The sequence below is a fragment of the Furipterus horrens genome, unplaced genomic scaffold, assembly GCF_987537825.1.
Source record: "Furipterus horrens unplaced genomic scaffold, mFurHor1.1.pri manual_scaffold_8, whole genome shotgun sequence".
In the NCBI taxonomy this organism is placed as follows: domain Eukaryota; kingdom Metazoa; phylum Chordata; class Mammalia; order Chiroptera; family Furipteridae; genus Furipterus; species Furipterus horrens.
Genome location: NW_028327178.1, coordinates 94,595,623 through 94,613,389, shown reverse-complemented (window position 1 = coordinate 94,613,389; position 17,767 = coordinate 94,595,623). Strand labels below are relative to the sequence as shown.

At 53.4% G+C, this 17,767-nt stretch overlaps 1 protein-coding gene across 1 annotated transcript in view; it reads right to left on the bottom strand.

Moving 5' to 3' along the window:
• Positions 1-12,460: 12,460 nt before the first annotated feature.
• Positions 12,461-17,767, bottom strand: part of CTNNBL1 (catenin beta like 1) — a 162,581-nt gene continuing 157,274 nt past the window's right edge. Inside the window, exon 16 of the mRNA XM_090286384.1 lies at positions 12,461-12,644. Within this exon, the coding sequence (XP_090142510.1) occupies positions 12,556-12,644 (89 nt within the window). The 3' untranslated portion in view covers positions 12,461-12,555. The remainder of the gene's footprint in view (positions 12,645-17,767) is intronic.

The following is a 17,767-nucleotide window of genomic DNA, read 5'->3' as shown; positions in this document are numbered from 1 at the left end:
ATGAAAAACAGGGAGGAAGGAGTGGGGTAATGATTATTAATGGCACTCTAATGATAGTAACAGTAAATAATAGAGCAAAGTCACCTTAGGGGAGGCCAGGTGTGGGGGTGACATGGAGGAGCTGTGGGGAGGGGAGGGGTGGAGGAAGGAACCAGCAGGGCCGAGGGAGGGTACCTGGAACTCTCAGAGGGGCCTGGGAGCCATCAAGGATGCGGACCCCTGCAGTGGGGAGCCAGGGGCCACCTGCTTTGCCCTGGCTCCAGGCCTGTCTTGAACCTCTTCCGCACATTTCGCCAGTCTGTTCTTTATCTTATACACCCACACATTGGTTCCTTCAGTTTGCACTGTTCCCTGTGCCCAGAACATTCCTCCAGCTCCACCCTTGGCTGTTCCTGCTCACCTTCTCTCTCTCTCTCTCTTTGGTTGGGTTAGCTGGCTGAGTGTCTGTCTCCCCCACATGTGAGTTTCTTGAGAAGGATCTTCATTTTGTTCCCTCCTGTCTCCCTGGAGCCTGGCATGGATCCATGTGAGACACTTGGTAAATATGGTGGGATGAATTTTGAATTTAGCCATTCAGGGGTGTCTTCCCTGGTGACTCTCTGTGTGGGGGACAAGGAAATAGAATCAGACAGGGGTCCTGCCCTCAGCTGCTCACAATTCTGCCCAATATCTAGTCACACCCTCATGGTGGGGGGACAGCAAAGCCCAGCCCCCTGCATCTAACACTAATGGGACCAGACCTCCTGGGACAGCCATTGGGTGGGGGCTGGAGGGGCGGTCTGCCGGCCAGTGGGGGCTGCAGTCTGGCTGGAGACCGGAAACGACACCTGTTGCCCACGGAGTGGGCCAAGGCTCTGAGAGGGCCCCTGCTCCCACCCAGACGCTGGTTTGTCACGGAGCCCTGGCTGGTGGCAGCGGGTGGGTTGTGTGTGTGTGTGGCTCACAGGACTCACCACGGCTGGTGAGTCCCTTCCCGGAGCAGGGATCCTAGTCAGGCAGCGGGAGGAGACGCGTCCCGTCCGGAGGCCTCGGGGATGTGACAGCTTCTGGCGAAGGGGAGGGCTAGGCGTCTCTGCTGTCTGCTGCACTGTGCGTTCATATTCCTATTTCCCTGCCTGTTTCTCATGCCAGACTGTGTAATTAGCTGTCCAGGGGTGTCTCCGATTCCGTTCCAATGGAATTTGCCTTGTTTAATGGTAACAGGATGGCTGCCTCTGACAGCTGTTTTTCCTAAGGAAAAAAAGACTGAAAAAGACTGCCTGGGAAGGGGTGCATTGGGAGGCGGCTGGGAACTGGACTTCTTGGCTTAAATTTGCCTTTGCCACAGACTTGAGGGTGACCCCAGGGCCAGTCCCCTTGCGGGGCCCTTAGTTTGCCCATGTTTAAAATGAGCTGTGCTGTGACTCTGAAGCACAAGCGTTGGCCGTGTACCTACTGTGCTCACAGTGCCGCAGAGGGGTGGGCTGGCTCATGGCAAACCGTTCATGAGGATGCCAGAGAAGACACACTGAAATCCAAGGTAGCCTTTTTATTGTTGCGTTAATTGTAATTGCTATTTAATTAGATTAATGATAATTAATAACAATAATAATGTCCTCTCCTTTGTCTGGTATGATGACATTACAGAGCCACCACCCTGATGGGGAGCTGGGCTGAGCCCCTCCCTCCTCTCATCTTCCCCCACCCCCTGCCTCCCGACTTTGACCCCTTATCACATGAGCTCGGCACACCAGGCTGTGATGGCATCTTGTCACCATGATCTCCTCATTAGACCATGAAGTGCTCCAGAGAGTGAGGGACCAGTCCCGGCATTCACATCCCCTCCTCCCACCAAAAGAGAGAGGGGCCGGCACAAAGAGGGGACCAATATGTGCTGGATGGAAGGAAGGATAAGTGGGTGGGTTGGTGGGTGGATAGTCAGAGAGATAGATAAATCAATTAATACATTCATCAATTAGTCTCTGGGCAGAGGTGACCAAGGTAATGGACCCTCTAGGGCAGTGGCTGTCAACCTGTGCGTCGCGACCCCTTTGAGGGTCAAACGACCCTTTCGCAGGGGTCGCCTAAGACCATCGGAAAACACATATATAATTACATATTGTTTTTGTGATTAATCACTATGCTTTAGTTATGGTTGGGGGTCACCACAACATGAGAAACTGTATTAAAGGGTCGCGGCATTAGGAAGGTTGAAAACCACTGCTCTAGGGGATCCGACCTCTGCATCCAGCCCCTTTCTCCGGGACCAAGTCCACCCATTCTAACTCCATCATAGCTCTCAAACATGTCTTCTCCTTTCCATGCCCAAGGTCAAGCCCTGCTTGAAGCCACCACCATGACTTGCCTACAAACAGTACCAGCCACTCTCCTGCTCTTCCAGTCCCCTACCATCTGCCATGCACAGACCAGGAGGGTCTTTCAGACTCATTCATGTAACTTGCCTCTCTCAGTTAGAACCCTTCCAGGGGCCCTCTGGGTCTTCCAAGTAGAGTACACATGCTTGGCCTTGGCATTTTAACATTCCATGCCCACCACCTAGTCACCTTTTTACTGCCTCCTCTCCCTAGTTCCTGCCGCACTCCCTCTACTCACCCAATGCTACCACCAGCATGCCTCTTCTCTCTGCAACACCCCCCCTTCCAATTCTCTACCCATCAAAAGCTCATCACCCTTCATGGTTGATTTTAAATGCCACCTCCTCCATGATGCCCTCCATGATGCCTCAGGAAAGATGAGCTATTCTGTAATGCCCACATGTGTTTTTGTGTGTCTTTTGACAGTTTTCTCCCCACTGTCCTCTCTTGCCAGCCATGTGGACTTCTCAGGACCCACAAAAAGGTTGGAATATATTTTATTGACCACTCTTGGGCCTCTTTCTTTTTCCAAGTCTTAGCTTTCTCATCTATAAAATGGGGATAGCATCTTGCCCTTCATAGGGCTGTGGTGACAATAAATTGGATTTGGGTCTGTAAGGGCCCCAGCTCAGAACTCTTTCCTACCTCCCTGTCCCTACCTGCTCACTGCCTCTCCTGAAAACTGCTCTTATCTGGTAAAGTTCCACTTGCTCTTTCATTTCTGGGCCATGGCTGACTCCTTCTGAAAGCACCAGGGATCTTCTAAGACGTAACTCAGTTCAGGGATCCCAGAACCTCTGCTTTCCACCCCAACTCAAGCTGCTTTTGTGTCTGCTCTTCTGAGGGCTGTGAACCGGGGCTGGGTGCCAGTCGCTCCAGAAGGGACTCAGAGGACAGGAGGGGCCCGGATCCCGCCCCATCCGTGGTACTTCCTCCATGCAGGCAGCCAGAGTCTCAGTCTCTGCCCTTTATTCTGTCATTCATTCTTTTACCATCCCCCCGGCACCCCCTTCCCTCCATCCATGACCCAGTTATCATATTTCACACATACTCCCTGTGATCTTTTCCCCCTTCTGCTTAAAACCCTCTCATGGCTTCCCACTGCACATGGAAGAAAACCCAAGCTCCTTACTGTGGCTAACGAGCCCCCGTGTAGTCTGGTCCCTGCCCACCTCCGTAGACTCATCCCCTCCCACTCTCCCCCTCATTCATAGGGCACCTCTGGCTGTTCCTCATATGTGAATCCCACTCCTTCCCCAGGGCCTTTGCACTTGCTGTTTCCTCTGTCTAGACACCATTCCCAGCTTCCCCTGGCAGCTGCTCCTCTCATCAATCCTGCTCCACTCCAACACTATCTCCTCAGAAAGGCCTTCCCTGACCATCAGACCAGAGTAGCCACCTTTTCTTCCAGTCTCTTTCTTTTATTTTCTTTATAGCTCCTAGCCCTGTCTCAAGCTACCTTGTTGGTTTACCTCTTGCTTGTTTACTTCTGTCTCCCCCTGCTTGGAAGGAGCCAGGCAAGGAACCTACCTGCCTGACTTGTTTGCTGCTCTATCCCCGCAGCCCAGCACAGGGCCTGGCACACAGTTAAGTACTCAGAAAATACTTGCTGAAGAACTGTTGCAGGGAACACCTACTGGGTGGCAGGCCCCATGCTGGGTGCAGCAATGAAGATATGATAACATACAACCCCCTTTCCCTCCTACCCTCAGGTAGCTCACAGGGCAGGTGGGGAGAAGCAGGCTCCCCGGAAGGCTTGCTGGGGGCCTGGGGAATGCAGGGGCTGAGGTGAAAGAGGATCCGGGGGCCTCAGGGCTCAGGGCAGAGCGTGTGGGTTTCTCAGGGACCTGTGCTTGTCATGCTCCAGCTCTTGTATTTGCCTCAGTTTCCCCCAAGAGCACAGACACCCCCTGAGGGTGGGACTTATGCTCCTGCTTCCCAGAGAGGGCGGTATCTGGGACTGAGCAAGTCTAGGGCAATGAGTAGATCCAGGGAGGAAATGGGAAGTGAGGCAGGTCAGGGAGGAGGAACGGCATGGACAAAGGTGTGTGTGTGGGGGTGGACAAAGGTGTGGAGGTGGACAAAGGCGTGGGTGGGGGACACAAAGACATGGGGGGGGCAAGGGCATGGGGCTGTAAGCAGTGGCTGGACAGTTGCTCAGGGCCACCCGTGACACTTCAGTTCAACCCCCGACCCTTATGGAGCACTCGTTGTACACGGGCACACTGCCCTCTCTTGTTCCCAAAGAACCATGGCTTGGGCGTTTGCTGATGGATGGGCTGATGCTCATGGGTTTGGTCATTCATTCTGGGGGGTACAAGCGAGAGTGAATCAGCTCACAGGCTCATGGGGAAAGTGAACAAGAAACAACCAGATGGGGATATCGCTCGTGATGCCACGACGGTTTAACAGCACTTTACAGTTGGTCTAGCACCTTCTAAGCATCAGCCTGTTGCAGGTCTAGACGCTATCTCCCGATTTAATAGACGAGGAAACTGAGGCTCGGAGAGGTGAAGTGACTCACTCCAGGTCACACAGCTAGGGAGCAGCAGGGTCAGATGTGAGCCCAGGCAGCCTGTTTCCAGTGTCCATGACCTGTGCTTACTGCCCACATGAATCTTTTAATCTTCCCCAATCACAGAGAGGCTTTTGCCTTGTGAATCTTTTAATCTTCCTCAGTTACAGAGAGGCTTTTGCTTGTAGCTGCTAAAAGCAGGAGACTGTCCTCGGGCCTTGCTCCCAAGAGAGCTGGAGCAAGGTGGGGAGAAAGGCCCCTGGTCCAGGCCATGTCCCGTCATGGCCCACTTAATGAGCTTAGCCGATAACTGGGGACTCGGGGGTTGCCAGCACAGCCTGTCCATTGGCCAGCCTGTTTTCCTGTCCTTGCACCCATGGGCTCACAAAGGGTGGCACTGGGGCCGAGGGAAGAGTCTGAGGGTCCCCAGTTGTCTGAAGCGCTGGCAGCCATCAGCATCAGTGTCATAGCTGTGTGACCTCGAGCCAACTCCTTGATCTTGCAATGCTTCCTTTTCTTATTTGCAAAATGGAGGTGCGCATGGCCACCGTGGAGGATGCTACAGGGATGCAGCAAGGTGCTGGGGACAGTGGCTTTTAGTTCAGAGACTCCCTCACACATAGTGTGCACTCAGTGAATTTCCCATCCCAGTTCTTAAAAGGATTCACATTGATGATTTATAGGCTCAAGAAAACAATCCCAGCCTCACACGACTTGAAAAGACCAGAAAAAGGCTGTTGTGGTAGGCCGGAGACCTGGCTCTGTCAACCAGCTGATGTGGTGACCACGACCCTAGGTCTCCCTGGGCCTCAGTGCTCTCATCCACACAACGCGGTGGAAACAGTCTCCCCGTACCAGGGACGTTGGGGGGATCCAATGAGATGGTGCGTGTCAAGTGTTTAGGGCAGAGCCAGGCACTTAGTTGGGGCTAAATAACACAGCTGACACTGGTCATCTCTAAGGGCCGATCTGCTGAACCTGTGTGATCTTATCCCAGCTCTGTTGTTCCAGGAATGCAAAGTGGTGATCACTGCTTTCTCTGTAACCCACCTAATCCACATCGGGTGGGGAGGGGGTGACGGCGGGGCAGGAATTATGCCCACTTCCCCGCTAAGGAGACTGAGGGCCCCGGTGGTCAGGGGATAGACACACCTTCCTGCTCATGCTGCGTCTTGCCTGTTCAAGTTGTGGGGCTGGAGCAGGAAGGACCGGACTCCCTGGGGCCCAGGAAGGCCCAGGGAGAAGGGCCTGGGTCTCAATTCTCCAGGGAGCGGAGCTGAGTCTGCTCAGAGTGAAGGCAGGGCCTGAGGGTAGGTGGGCAGATTTATTGCAGCCATTCCTCTCCCCCTGCAGCGCCTGCTTCTAATGAAATTTTACAGCAGGTGGAAATGATACAACTCCGCCAGCTCTAAAAGCACTTCTATTTATTCATTAAAGATATTTATATACTGAGCAGCTCTCTGCCAGCCCCACCTGACTCCTGCTGGGCTGATGACGTTGCTCCCAGGCCTCAGGGGGAGCCCGGGCCCAGGGCCTCCCCGCCCCAGGACCAGTTGGCTCTGCCTCAGCACGGCTCTGATCCCCTTGTCTGTAACCCGCTATCTATCTGCTCCTGGTCTGGAGCGCTGGTGTCTTCTCTCTGGCTGGGTGCACCAGCTTCTTCTTGGGTCTCCTGCTTCCATATTGCCCTCCACGGTGTTGCCCTCCATCAAACAGTCAAGCCGATCTTTTCAAAATCAGATCACGTTTCTTTCATGCTCAAAACACCTCTGTGGCCCTAAAGACCTGCAAGATCTGGCCCCTGCCTACCTCTCCAGCTTTATCCCCCACCCACTCCTGCCTCACTCTTGGGTCCAGCCACAGTGGCTTCATCTGGCTTTTTGCTGGAGAATTATGGTGCTCTCTCCCTGCCTCAGGACCTTTGCACCTGTGCCTCTGCTTAGAACCCTCTGCTCCAAGCTCTGGGGCTGCACTGCTCCTTGATATCACTCAGAGCTTAGCGCGGAGAACTTCTCAGACCACCCAGCCTCAAGCTGTTCCTGCATTACCTAGTCTCTCACTTTGCATGTTGCTTGCTCCTATATAACAGTAACCATTCTGTGTATGTTTATGTGTTTAACTCTTTTTAGTCCGCCCCACAAGGGGGGAGGATGTGGGCTCCTTGGTGGCGGAGACAATGTCTACTTGGCTCCCCAGCTCATGGCGGGTGTTCAGGAAGTGATGGGGTGGATGCAGATGAATGACTACCTAGGTACCATAAGCTGGTCACAGATACCAGGGTGTGTGGCATTCCTCAGGCTGGCTCCTCAGAGACCCTGTCATTCAGTCCCTGAGGACCATGGGTTCTGAGAGGGTGAGGGACACGTCACACCTCACAGAGGCTGGGCTGGGTGCCCCGGTCCCCTGCCCACCGTTGTGTTTCCTGGGAGGCCTGGCTCACTGAGGAGCTGGAGCCAGACTGGAGCCTTCCTCACCTGTGACCAGATGGTGGCCTTCCCCTAGCCTTCCTGCTGCCTTGAGGAGGGGGCCTGTCCTCGCTCAGCTGCTACCAGCCTATGTGGGGCCTGGGTGCTTCCCGGACCACTCTGTAAGGCCAGATCTTGATTCAGGGCTCAGAGTCGCAGCTTCGTCACCCTTCAGTGAAACCTGTTTCCCCATCACTCAGGGACCGAAAATGCCTGGGGGAAGCAGAGACAACTTGTCCTCGAGCAAGCTCTGTGGCTCTGGACGAGCACGACCCCCGTGAGGCTCGGAAAATCACCAAGCATGTCACCGCCAGGTTCCGCCGTGACCAGGGGCTCATTCACCGCCTGCCTTGCTGGCCTCAGAGTCGCCGGGGCATCTGGTGAGGTGGCTGCGGAGAGCCCAGGTCCCTGAAGGCCCCATGCTTCTTCGTGTCCCCACCCCTCTGCCTTTGCAGCCCCCTCTGCCTCGAGTGACTCTCCACCTCTTGTTTGAGATTCATCCTAAGGCCCCCGTGGAATCACGCGAGATACAGAGTGCATAGTCCCGTCCCTCCCCATCCCTCCTGCCAGATGAGGGGGCCTCCCGTGTCCCCTGCTTTTGCTCACCTCCCTTGGAGCTGATTATTGTTCTTGTGATGCTGTTTGGCTGCTGTGGGGAGCTCAAACTGCATTTCAATCTGGAGTGCATGACCCCAGTTCCTAGCACAGGGCCTGGCGCGGAGTAGGTGCTCAGCCGACGGGTCCTGAGGGGAGGCAGTGCTGTCTAACATGGGATGCGGAGTGCAGAGGGGGAGGTGCTGGGTGAGGACAGGAAGGCAGGCAAGTATCCTCCCTGCAAGTATGCTTGATGGTGGCACCTCCTCCTTATTGTTGCAGAGGAAAGGCCGCATCTTCCAGATGTGTCCTGGATTCCCTTCTTCCCACAGGAGAGCAGCCAGGGCCATGTGACTGCGCGTCCTCAGCCAGGAAGCCCCAGGGCCCCCATGCAGGTATTGAGCCCGGTGCCTGGATGGCAGGGAGCAGGGACCCCACAGAGCTGGGCTGCTTCTCTGGGGCTCCCTGCACAACTCTGCTGAAGGCTTCTGCCTCGAGCATGCTCTGTACTGCCGGGGCATCCCCCACCCCTGCAGCCCTCTCCAGCCTCACCCGAACCCCTTCTTCACAGTTAGGAGATGGGGGTGACTCTGAGGTAGGACTGGGGGCTCTGGAACTAGTTTCTTCATGCTCCACTCCCAGCTCCGTCACTTTGTAGGCCACTGGCCCTCTCCTCTCAATCTGGTTTCCTCATCTGTGAAATGGGGTTGATGATAAAAACAGCTACACCTCAGAAATGAGGGTTAAATGAGCTCATTTGAGGAAAGTACTTAGCTCATAGGAAGGGCTCAACGAGTATTAGCTAATGTGGCACACAATCAATTCCTTCTTCTAAAACACTAAATGGCCTCACTCATAAGAGAGATGCAAAGTAAGGTGACCGGCAGGATACACTGCGGCCAGATCAGGGAGGCCGAGGGGAAGGGCTGGCACTGTGCTGGGGAGGGCGAGGGGCAGCGCTCACACACACCGTGGACGGAAGGTGGGCAAGGTGACAATTTGTATCACAATGGCACATGCTCTCTGACTTAGCAGTTCTGCTTGGGAATTTAAACTCACACATGTGTGAAATGACATTCTATACAAGGAAGTTCATTGCAACATTGTAATAGCCCAAGATTGGAGACTACCTAAATGTCCATTAACGCGATTAACTAAATTATGGTACAGCTCGCCACAGAGCCTGGCTATTAAAGGAACATGGGGGGGGGTCGGGGGGGAGGAGGCAGACTCTGTTTGGTAGATGTGGAGGGAAAAAAGCAAGGTGCAGAACAGAGAGCATGATATGCCACCACCTGTGTTAAGTGTATTTTTATTCCTTTGACAACACATAGGACTGTCTCTGGAACGATGCTGCAGCTGATTGCAGGGGTTGTTTCTGGGGAGGGGCCCTGGGGGGCCAGGAGGGAGGCACGGCCGGCAGGGAGGTCGCCACACTGCACACCCTTACACACCTTCAGAAGTGGATGCCAAAGGCTTGTGCTTTCTAATCAAGACACAGGTGACTGCAGGAAGGCTTGCCATTTCCTCGGCACAGGTAACGAAGGCCCTCTGCTGTGACGCCAACCACTTCCCACGTGTACCTAGGAGCAAGACAGATTGCAGAGGGTGGCTCCGCTTTTACCTCTACTGCTGGGCAAGCTCATCGAGTTTTTGCCTTTAGGAAAGTGTGTCTCGCCTCCCTGTTGACACTAAATTGACGGTCTTGGTAATGGCAGAAGGTGCCACCTGGGCACTGGTGCTACTGTGGAGGCGACCAAAGGATGCCTACAAGCTTCCCTGACAACGCATTTCCCCCCCCGAATGAAGAAGGATGCAGCCTGAATGCAAATCTCTCTAAATTAGACATGCCCATCTTGTCGCTGCTCAGTTCAGGCATGCCGACCACCACAAACAAAGCAGCCAGCTGGGAAGGAAGAGGAAAATGAAATCCTCGTTTCTCTCGCACAGAATTTGGCCAGTACTGCTCAAAGGCTATCTTTCTGCTGTAGTTGGGTAGGAAAAGCGATGCTGCCCTGCTGGGATGCAATGCCTGCTACCACTCAGCTGTGGGCACAAGGATGGACCCAGAGGGGCTGTGTGTGAAGAGGAGAGCTTGGGAACCCGAGTGGCAGACACAGAAGTCAAGGTCAGAACCACGAGGCAAGGGCAGCCTTCACTGGAAGCCCAAGGAGTCCTCCCCGAGGTTTGTGAGGCAGACAGGGTCTCCGAAGGCCGCACCAGGTGGGACTACTGTACATCCCAGGAGCCCACGTCTCCTTGTTCTTAAAAGTGTCTCTTAGCCTGGTGTGGTTGTTAAAATTATAAAGCAGAGGTTAAAGAGTTCTCCTCATCCTATCTTCTTGGCTTCCTATCCCCTGGAAGTAAGTAACCCCTTCTGAGGGATTATACCTCAGGCTCCCCCCAAAGTCTCCCATCACAAAAGTGACAGGAAAGGGGACCACTTCCTCATCTGTACAGGGAAGGTGTGAGTTCAGACTTGCGTTTAGCAGAGGGCCTTCTGGGTCAGACAAAATCTCAGGAAGCACCCCACTGTGTGAAGCAGGGCAGAATGGAGCGCCCGTAGTTACCGTGGCCTGGAGCCCTGCCCACCCTCTCTCCTAGGCTGGCTTCTGGTGCGCTTGGGGAAAGCCGGGGGAAGCCTGGGGCTTCGGCAGAACACAGCTGGGAACTGCTGGACAGAGCTCTGGACAGGTAATCAGATGCCAGCAGTTGCCTGCAGGGACAGGCAGGCCTAGAGGGTGGGAGACCTGAGCGGGAGACTCCGCACTGTGGACCTCTGTTACATTCCGAACTTCTGTACCAGGTAGAAGCATTACCTGGTTAGAAACAAGTAACATTTAAAACGAAAATAAAGCTCAAGGACTAATGATCTCTAAAGTAGCAACCTTAGTTCAAAAGGTCTGTGATTCCGCAGGTCCCATGCAGAAGTGCTGCACTCCGTGTGAGCTCATTAAACCGCCCCCAGCGGAGCGGATGGAGGCGACCGGCGGTGTGTGGGCCGGGAGGGACTGTCTTCAGACAGCGGCAGCTCCGGGGGCGGGGGGCTGGGCCCACGGCGGCACGCAGGCCGCGCGCTGCGTGTAGGTTCTGCCGTGTACTGACTACAGGACCTTGCACAAGCGCCGTACCCTCTGAGACCTGTCTCAGCTTCAGTAAATTGGGGATAATAATGCCAGCAGGTTAGAAAGAATGGACGGAAAGCGAGTCGCATATAGCAGGTGTTCAATACATCGTAGCTATTACAGTTACAGGCAAGTGAAATAAAAAAATAGTAACTAAACCCAAAATGTGACTAGACGGCAGTTCTGATTCTGTAATGGGCCCTGCAACGCGCTCCCGCCACCTCTGCTGCAGCGCTCGCCTCGCGGCGGCGATGGACGTACTGTCCGCCTTCCCACCAGGCTCTGCACAGGCTCCGGGAGGGCAGGGCCTGTCTGACTCGCTGTTCTGTCACCAGCACGACACAGCTGTCATCTTATTCAGAGTCCTCTCAGGTGGCTGCCCAGAGCCCTGTCCCTCGGGGTTCTATGAGAAGAGAGCTGCCGGTATCAGCCGGCGCACAGTGCAGGGTATGTGGCGTCCCTTGTCCCTTGTAGCCTATTTGCTGACCCTGGGCCAAACATTTCATTGGAATGAAATGCAGCTTTTCTAAATCAGTGGCTCTTCTGCCTCCTCACTCATGAGGACTCTACTCTTGATGAATTAAAAACGTGCTAAAGGACTGTGGACTTCTGTGAAGGAGGAGACCAACGCCCTCATATCCTGAGTGAAAAGGGTGAAATTGCAGTTCTTCTGAAGCTACAGATGTGAATGGGAAGGACAAACAACTCACCATTTATAATGCACCTACTGTGTGCTCCTCAAGGCTCTGCATGCTTGCTTGAGTCATTACACCTTCTGAAGCACCAAGTGGGTATTATCACCCCTACACTGCAGATTAAAGAAGTGAGACTGAGGAAGGTAACGCCACTTATGTAAACTGCCGGGGCTGGTACGTGGCACAGCCGGGATTTGGGCCCGAGGCCCGTCTGCTCTGAAGTGTGGCTCTCCTGATGCAGGCAACCACCTGGGAGTGCAACACAACCCCAGTGCCTGGGCTGCCCGAGATTCTCATGCCATCATTCCGGGGAGCGGCCCAACAGTGATGTATTTTTGACACACCCCACCCCAGAGTGCGGCTGATGTGCGGTCGGGGTTCAGGGGCTGCTGAGGGCAGCACACTCTGTGGCTGGCGACACACGCCCTGAAGGCCTCCCCAGGGGACTTGCGCATGAGTGTGAGCCTCCTGGGACACACCCAGACTCGGTCAGGGCCAAAGCCCAGGGGGGTCACTAGCCATGCCTCCCGCCCTCCCAGTGACAGCTGCACCACAGACAGCACCGCCAGAGTAGCCACAGCAGTCACTTGGGCCACCGTTTCCTCACTGGCAGAGCGAGGCCACCACCAACCTTGCTCAGACGTGTCCCACGACAGCTGCTGTGAATGTGCAGGTAAACGTTAAGAGGGTACAAAGAATGCCAGCCTAGCAGTAAAAAAAACTAGCTTTAATTTGTCTGAAAGTCAGGGAGCTGTGCGGAAACTGGGAGGAAGGCCCGGAGTGTCCCCGTCGCACAAGGCCAGGGCTCTAGAAGTTGTCCAGCAGGCCCAGGATGCGCTTTTGCTCGCTCTCCCGGAACTCCGGGCTCCGGCCGTCCCCGATGTTCTCCGCATACTCTAGGGAGACAAACGCAGGGTTAGGTGTGAGCCGCGGCCTGGGGCCCATTGTGGCTGGGTCACTTCATACCCTTCCCCAAAGCCTGGCTCCCATGGGGGTGCATGCTGTTCTGATGCCTCCAACGGCCCCAGCATGGCAGCTGTGCCCAAATCCTTGGTCTTGCCTTCGAGGCCCTCTGGAAAAAGGGCCGCTCACCTTCCCAAACTCCCTTTCCTCTCCCTGCCACATTCGTGATTCACTCATGACTCACTTCACACACATGCAGCAGGTGCCTACTGTGGGCAGCACTGTTCCAAACAGAGGTTCTCAGTGTGGGCCCCGACTAGCAGCACCATCAACACACAGGACCTCGCTAGGACTGTGGTTTGGGGCCCAGCAGTCTGCCTGAGTAAGGCCTCGGGGTAATGCTGATGCGGCTCAAGTCTGAGAACCACTCTCTGAGGCAATGGGGATAAACTCATGCTCAAAAGAGGTGACAAGCTGCATTCCTGCGGAGCCCACTTTTTCTTGGGGAAAACAAACCAAAAGTAAATCAAATATGGAGGGTGGCTGTCAGAAGGCCTCACACAAACAGGGAGGCTGACTGAAGACCCAAGGGCCATGTGTGTGGGGGCCGTGGCCATTGGAAGGACTTCTCCGTCACTGGCCCGACTTCCAGATCATCCTCCCTCGTCCTCTCACGCCCACTAGACTGGAGCTCACCAGGGTGGGGATCTGCCTCACTTTCTGCTAAATCCCCCAGTTCCCAGCAGAGCCCGGCTGAGAGCCAGCCATCAGTCTGCGTGGTGAATAAGCACAGCCGTGGACTAGGAGGACTGCTGGCATATCCGGCCCAACTCCCTGCCTGGAGCTGCCTGAGACAGACCAGTAGAGACTGCCCGGGTAAGATGCTTTTGCATAATAAAGCATCTGCAGATCCCAATCTGACAAAGAGCAGGGAGAGAGGAGAAAGTGTGCACCCCCTCTCTCCCTCTCCGTCACTGGGGAAATAATCTTGCTCCTGCCACTTCTTCATTTTTCCTCCCTCCTCTTTATTACTTTGGACATGTGCTGGAAAACAGGGTTTGGGATTCAGGCACGTGCCAGCTGTGTGTCTCCCCTTGGAAATCACTCTCTGTTAGACCCATCCATCACCTCCAATAGCAAATGGCGTGATGCCGTCTATTAGGGCCCCTTAAGGAGAGGGTGGGGCGCTGGGAGAACAGGAACTGGGCTGTTGGAGGAGGCTGTGGGGCTGTAGGTGAGTGGTATCTTACTCACTTGTGAATGATCTAGTTGCTGCCCCAGGAGAGAGAGAAATGACCATTATAGCATTTAATACCCCCAGAGGCATGATCTGGAAGCAAGAGGCTTAATGGATTGAACTAACACTTTGCTCTCCTAATGTACTCACAGACCCTGGAGGGAGGGAAGAGGAGAAATAGTCTGATCCTTTGGGGCTGTGATTTTCCAAGTAAAGCCTGCTTCCCTGGAGGAACCTAATCTCTTTCTAGGTACACACACAGCAGAGGAAACCCAAGCCTGCATAAGCCCCCTCGCTGAATCACCTCTGCCAAGGCCTTAGAAAAAACACCTGCCCCCCGGGCACAGAGCACCCATCCCGTCACTTCACTGCGGGTGGGAGGAAACCAAGTCAGATGACCTGTGCTCTGGAAATGGGCTGTGAAGGGAGCTAGTGCAGTGTGGAAGAGGGGCCGTCTCATACACAGCGGAATGGACACCCACACACTCAGTGAACACTGATTCTGTGCCAGGCGCCTATAGACGCTGTCTCATTTAATCTTTGCAGCAATCCTACAAGGCAAAGAAAGCCACCTGTTTACAGATGAGGAAACCAAGACCTAAAGCAACTTACCCACATCTAGAAAAGTACAAGAGCTGAAACTCGAACCCCAGAACATGCGTAAGCAGTGAGGGGGCACGTGAAGGCCATCGGGGGTGGAGCTGGTCCCCAAAGTGGCACCATCTTACCTCAGCTATATCCTATCCTGCTTGTAGCCCCTTCTTTAGGGAAAACTCCAGTGCTGAGAGCATCCCAAAGCATCCCAGCAGAGCAGAGAACCTGGCTATAAGGTCCCCATAAAGGTAAGACTCTAGGGGGAAGATCCTGGGGTAGAGGGACCTCAGGGGGCATATATGTGGAGTAGGCCACTGGGGTTACAGCCTCTCATGCCAGGTCACTGAACGCCAGAGCTGGCAGGGCCCCACCGTGAGCCAGCCATGGAGCCAGGCCCAGACCCAGCTGTGACGACCCCTAGTGCCCCTCCACTGCCCCCGGCAGCTGGTATCAACTGTGAGCCTCGCCTGCCCCTCACCCTCCAACCCTTTCCCCTCCGCACTCTTTGTTTCTGGAGTAGAATCCTATTTGGAGCAAATCTTGGTGGTACCAGCTACCTCTCGTTATTATAGCTGCTGCAGTAGTTTATAAATATTGAACAGATTCCTCCCAGAGGTCTTAGGAAAGAGTTCTGTGTGTGTGTGTGTGTGTGTGTGTGTCAGAGGAAGAGAGAATGCAGGACAAAGATGCTAGGAGGGAGAACCACAGGGTGGGGGGAGAGTGAGAGAGAGATGGGGGGAGAGGAAGAGGATGAGTTGGGCACACAACTCCCTCCTCCACTTCCCCAGCATTTCCAAATAATAAAGGCTTTGATGGGGCTGGAAAACGGGAAGCAGTGCTGAACGCATAAATATTAAAGCAAACTTCAGACAGCAGGTTTACTATTCAGACATGGACTACAAGCTGTTCTGTTTATGTTAAAAGGGAGAGGGAGGGGGCAGTGGGGCTGGTGGACGGGGAAGAACTGTCTTCCAGGGCAGGGACTTGGACCTGTGCTCACAAGCTTGGTTCAGATCATCAAACCTTAAACCAAAATGCCCACCCTTTAAGAAAGTGCAAGGGTTTTCATACTGAAAACCCTTGAAAACACAGAAATAATCACAGAATAGAAACTGAGAAAGGGAAGTCCTTTAGGTGTAACAGAGATTCCTTAACACCAGTGATGAGCGAGGAGGGTCTCATGTTGCACTGCTCTGGAGGAGGGCATTTTGCTGGGGCTAAGGAACAGAAGTTCATCAGAGACTGTTAAAATGCAACCCACTTAAAAGAGAAGGAAGCTTACCCTTTGCTCATGATGTCACAGGGTCACATTCTCTGAGATGGTTGGAGAAGCACCCCCTCCCCTCCTACCCCCAACCAGGCCCCCAAGGAGTCTGGTCTGGGTGCAGGCTCTGCCTGCGTCTGAGTCCACGCTGTTGCCAGCTCCAGGCGACAGGACTAGGCCAAGCAAGGGAAGGAGGGACCTCCATTTACTGAGCATGTCCCCTGCCCAGGCCCCTGACTGCATTTCCACCTCAGCCTTTCTGAGGGGCAGGATTCACTTCAGGTGTGATCTTCACAGAGGAGCAAACCAAGGCTCTAATGTGTTCTCTGCCCTATCCAAAGTTACAGAGAGCCAGGATTCATGCTGCTCTGAGCCTCTCTGTTCTGCTCAGCACTGGGTCAGCGCAGAAAGACCAACCCCGGTCAAGGCAGCTGGCGTTACCAAGCACTTACTATGTGCTGGCCATTGTGGGAGCACTTTCCACACAGCACCTGTCCTGACTCTCACAGCGAGAACCCCTACCTTATAGATGAAGGGCTTAGAGACACACAGGCCTTCCTTATGCCCCAGTGGCCACAGCAGCCACGACCTGGTTCAAATCACACACACATAAACATGTGTCATCAAAAGATAAATGCTATCAGCTTCTGCAGCTTTAAACTCACAGAGGAATCCCTGGCTGGTGTGGCTCAGTGGACTGAGTGCCAGCCTGCAAACCAAAAGGTTGCCAGTTCAATTCCCAGTCAGGGCACATGCCTGCGTTGCAGGCCAGGTCCCCAGTTTGGGGCGTATGAGAAGCAACCATACATTGATGTTTCTCTCCCTCTCTTTCTCCTTCCCTTCCCCTCTCTAAAAATAAATAAATAAAATCTTTAAAAAATAAAATAAAATAAAATCATAGACGAAAAGCTCAGGCTACCAAAACCCCAAATCAATACAGAAATTACATGTTTATGGAGTTCTAAGAGATTTCAAGCCATAAAGAACACAAGCAAATCAAAGGGCCAGGAGCCAATTCCTGAAAACGTTTTGAAGTCTCTAGCTCAGTCTTTTCGCCACCAGTGAAGGAGTCTGGAGTCAGTAACCCTCCAAGCTTTCCTCGGCAAGACGGCTCAGCACCCTCATCACCTTCCCACAACCTCACCAGAGACTAAGACACGTAAGAGACTTGCCAGCGGCCTCCATGGGAGCTTCTGGCACAAGAATTTACACTGAAAAGTACTCCCAGGTCACAGCCCCTACACCCTGTCTAAGGAGATGACCACTCGGTTTCTGCATCTGCCAATGGCCCCTTCGCCTGCTTTAAGAAGCCACCTCCTTGCTTAGTCTCCGACTTCACAGGGGACAGGATGTATAAGGTGGCTGCAGGGGCCGGGGGAGGAAGGGCTGGGCTGTAAGGGTTTCATGTACACGAGTGTCAGTTTTACAAGATAAAAATGAGATCTGTAGACAGATGGTGATGATGGCTGCAATGGTTAGAACAGTACATCTTACTTATATGTATTTCACCACAATTTTTTTAAAAAAGCAAGCACCTCCTCTGTGTAGCACTCAAGCTCCTTTTAATATCCAGCAAAATTAACTGTTGCCCTCTTTTATTTAAAGATTTTATTTATTTTTAAATCATATTTTATTGATTATGCTATTATAGTTGTCCTGATTCCCCCCTTTACCCAGCACCCCCCCACTCCCTCAGGCAATCCCCTCACCACAGTTCACGTCCATGGGTCATGTGTGTAAGTTATTTGGCTAATGCATTTCCTATACTGTACTTTACATCCACATACCTATTCTGCACTTCTTAATCCACTCAACTCTTCATCCATTCCTCCACAGCCCCTCCCATCTGGCAACCATCAAAATGCTCTCTGTATCCACAATTGGTCCCTGTTCTTGTTTGCTTAGTTTGTTTTTTTTAGATTCAACTGTTGATAGACATGTATTTTTTGCCATTTCATTGTTCACAGTTTTTATCTTCTTTTTCTTAAGTAAGTCCCTTTTGCATTTCATATAATAATGGT